The sequence below is a fragment of the Ammospiza nelsoni genome, chromosome 3 (genome assembly GCF_027579445.1).
Source record: "Ammospiza nelsoni isolate bAmmNel1 chromosome 3, bAmmNel1.pri, whole genome shotgun sequence".
NCBI lineage: Eukaryota > Metazoa > Chordata > Aves > Passeriformes > Passerellidae > Ammospiza > Ammospiza nelsoni.
The window spans coordinates 43,086,693-43,090,221 of NC_080635.1; the positions used below are offsets into that span (position 1 = coordinate 43,086,693).

At 60.2% G+C, this 3,529-nt stretch overlaps 1 protein-coding gene across 1 annotated transcript; it reads left to right on the forward strand.

The window, feature by feature from the left end:
* Positions 1 to 634: 634 nt before the first annotated feature.
* On the forward strand, positions 635 to 3,052 carry ACTA1 (actin alpha 1, skeletal muscle). Its single transcript, XM_059469154.1, has 7 exons — positions 635 to 805; positions 895 to 1,037; positions 1,199 to 1,523; positions 1,662 to 1,823; positions 2,035 to 2,226; positions 2,339 to 2,520; positions 2,636 to 3,052. Exons 2-7 carry the CDS (start codon positions 909 to 911, stop codon positions 2,777 to 2,779), a joined length of 1,134 nt encoding a protein of 377 aa, XP_059325137.1. The 5' UTR covers positions 635 to 805; positions 895 to 908; the 3' UTR covers positions 2,780 to 3,052.
* Positions 3,053 to 3,529: the final 477 nt, after the last annotated feature.

Genomic DNA, 3,529 nt, shown 5'->3' on the forward strand with positions numbered 1-3,529 from the left:
GCCACAGGGATGGCTGAAGGGTTCCCGTGTTGCCTGGCCAAGCTCAGCGGCCAGCAATGGGCACTTGTAATGGCACCAGCATTCACCACTACGTCAGGCTTCTGGGATCAGACCAGGATTAATCCTTTACCGGGCTTCTCTTCAGGCATTTGTCTGACAGATGTTATCCCGTGCATTTATTTTCCATTTTTAAATCACAGCAAGGAAACCATGCACGGCTTTAACTTCATGTGTAAAGTTGTGTGTTTTGCATGGGCTGTCGCCGTGTGCCCTGCAAGCCAGGGATCCACCTTGTCACTTCACTTCTCTCCCAGTTCCCTTTCTCCCCCTGGGCTCACCTACAGCCGTGGGAAGGCCCGGGAGGGGCGCGTTTCCCTTCGCAGCCCCGAGCCTGGGCACGTGGTGGCCGCGGAGCCGATGCCCGCTCTCCCCGTGCCCCGCCGAGCCCCGCGGCGCTCCCGGCCGCCCCCACCTGCTTTGCCCTTAACGGGGCCGGTGCTGCCGGGGGATTATTTCGGCCCGGGCCGCGGGCGGTGGCGGGGGGGGCTCGGCAGACGCGCCTTATACGGCCGGGCCCGGCTCACCTGGGCCGGGGCCAGGAGCGCCTTCTTTGGGCACCGCCGGGCCGGGGCCGCGCCGGGCCCGGCACCAAATATGGGGACGGCCGGGGCCGCATTCCTGGGGGCCGGTCGCTGCCGCCGCCCGCCGTGATAAAAGGCTCGGCGGCGGCCGCGGCGGCCACGAGTGACCCGGCGAGGAGCGGAGCCTCTCTCTGCCCGACGCGCGCAGCCCGCAGCCAGCCCAGGTAAGCCCCGGCCCCGCCGCCGCCGCCACCGCCACCGCCCGCGGCTGCCGAGCGCCGTGAGGCTCAGCCCCGCTGCCTGTGCCCCGCAGACACAGCCGAGACCATGTGTGACGAGGACGAGACCACCGCGCTCGTGTGCGACAACGGCTCCGGCCTGGTGAAGGCTGGCTTCGCCGGGGACGATGCCCCCAGGGCCGTGTTCCCCTCCATCGTTGGCCGCCCCCGCCACCAGGTACGGCGCGCTCCCCCTCCGAGCCTCTCCGCACGCCCTGCCACGGCCGTGGCTGCGGATCCCTGCTGCCTTCCAGCCCTCGGCATCCTCCCGTCCTGCTGGGGAGCCCCGAGCTGCTGCCCGTGGAGAGGTGGCTGAGCCCCTGCTTTCCTCCCCTGCAGGGCGTCATGGTGGGTATGGGTCAGAAGGACTCCTACGTAGGAGACGAAGCCCAGAGCAAGAGAGGTATCCTGACCCTGAAGTACCCCATTGAGCACGGCATCATCACAAACTGGGATGACATGGAGAAGATCTGGCACCACACCTTCTACAATGAGCTGCGTGTTGCCCCAGAGGAGCACCCCACTCTGCTCACTGAGGCCCCCCTTAACCCCAAAGCCAACCGTGAAAAGATGACCCAAATCATGTTTGAGACCTTCAACGTCCCTGCCATGTATGTGGCCATCCAGGCTGTGCTGTCCCTGTACGCCTCTGGTCGTACCACTGGTGAGTGCAAAGTGCTGCTGGCTCCTCTTCCCCGAGCAGGGACGCCCAGGACTGGTCCCCTACCTCTGACAAGCACTGCCCCCAGGGCAGGACCCTCTGCGGCCACATCTCTTACACGGCTGTTTCTTGTCTCCGCAGGTATCGTGCTGGACTCTGGTGATGGTGTGACACACAATGTCCCCATCTATGAAGGGTACGCCCTGCCCCATGCCATCATGCGCTTGGATCTGGCTGGCCGGGACCTCACGGATTACCTGATGAAGATCCTGACTGAGCGTGGCTATTCCTTTGTCACCACAGGTAAGCACCATTCCTCCTCCAAAAAGTTCCCTCTCGCTTCCAGCCCTCGCACTTCTAGAGATGCTCTCGCCCCGTTGCAAGCCCCGAAAACAGTTCTTGGGGGGAGCTTATGTGTGCTTGGGGGTCTGAGTGCCAGCAGAGCTATGGAGGCAGTGCAAGTGCTCCCTGTTCCTCCTCTGCAAACACTGATGCCTTTGCTCCCCCCTGACAGCTGAACGTGAGATTGTCCGTGACATCAAGGAGAAGCTGTGCTATGTGGCTCTGGACTTTGAGAACGAGATGGCCACCGCTGCCTCTTCCTCCTCCCTGGAGAAGAGTTATGAGCTACCTGATGGGCAGGTCATCACCATCGGCAATGAGCGTTTCCGCTGCCCAGAAACCCTCTTCCAGCCTTCCTTCATTGGTGCGTGCCCCCCTCCCTCTCTCTTCCCTTGGCAGCTCTCCTCTCCTCTCTCCAGAGTCACCCTGCAGAGCTCTCGCTTTGTGCTTAACCTGTGCCTGCCTGTTTCTCCCAGGTATGGAGTCTGCAGGTATCCATGAGACCACCTACAACAGCATCATGAAGTGTGACATTGACATCAGGAAGGACCTGTACGCCAACAACGTCATGTCTGGGGGTACCACCATGTACCCAGGTATTGCTGACCGCATGCAGAAGGAGATCACAGCCCTGGCCCCCAGCACGATGAAGATCAAGGTAAGGCAGGAGCATGCAGCTCCTGGGAGCAGCTGGATGGGGCTGTGCCCAGCCCCGTTCCCACCCCCATGGCAGAGTCCTGTGTACTGATCCCAGCTCTCTCGGTGTTTTCCAGATCATTGCCCCGCCTGAGCGTAAGTACTCCGTCTGGATCGGCGGCTCCATCCTGGCCTCCCTGTCCACCTTCCAGCAGATGTGGATCACAAAGCAGGAATATGATGAAGCTGGCCCATCCATTGTCCACCGTAAATGCTTCTAAACATGTTTACATGATCACTTTGCCAACCACGCTCAGGATGACAACCTTCAAGGTTGCAGGCTGCTGAGGGCCTGCAACAGCCATGTAACTTTCTATTTTGTAACAATTTCTGGTTACTGTTGCTGCAAAGCTTCATGTGACACAGTGTATGTAAAGTGTACATAAATTAATTTATTTTATCTTGTTTTGTTTGTTTTTAAAACCAATGCCCTGTGGAAGGAAAAAAAAACTTCAAGAAGCATTAAATCATCAGTCATTCTGTCACACTCTTAATGCTGTCATTTGTCATCTTTTGCTCGGGTTCTTCCATCGCTTGTGGGTTTGGCGTGGGGATGGCGGGGCTGAAGTCCCCAGATAGGAGGGGGGCTGGGGAGGGGGCAGGACCCCAGCCAGAGGAGCCAGCTCTGTGACTCCTTGGGCTGCAGGCTGCTCGGTGGCACTGAGGGCAGTGCAGCATCATCACGCTGCTGCAAGGGGGGTGCCCTGACACTCTGCAGTGTGCCGGTCCCAGGCGGGAAAGGGTTACCTGGAGCCTTCGCTTGCAAACATTTCTTTTGGCTCAGCCTGCCAAAAAAGTAGCCCTGGCATGCTCCCGAGGAAGGCAAGGCTTGTGCTGAGGGCAGGTGGCGGGTGCAGGTTAAATAAAGAGCTTTCCACTCCACTTATGGGAGCCCACCTGCCGCGGTGCTGTCCCGGGGGGCCGGGGGCAGCCAGGGCCACTTCCTCACCCTGCCTGACACGCTTGCCCTT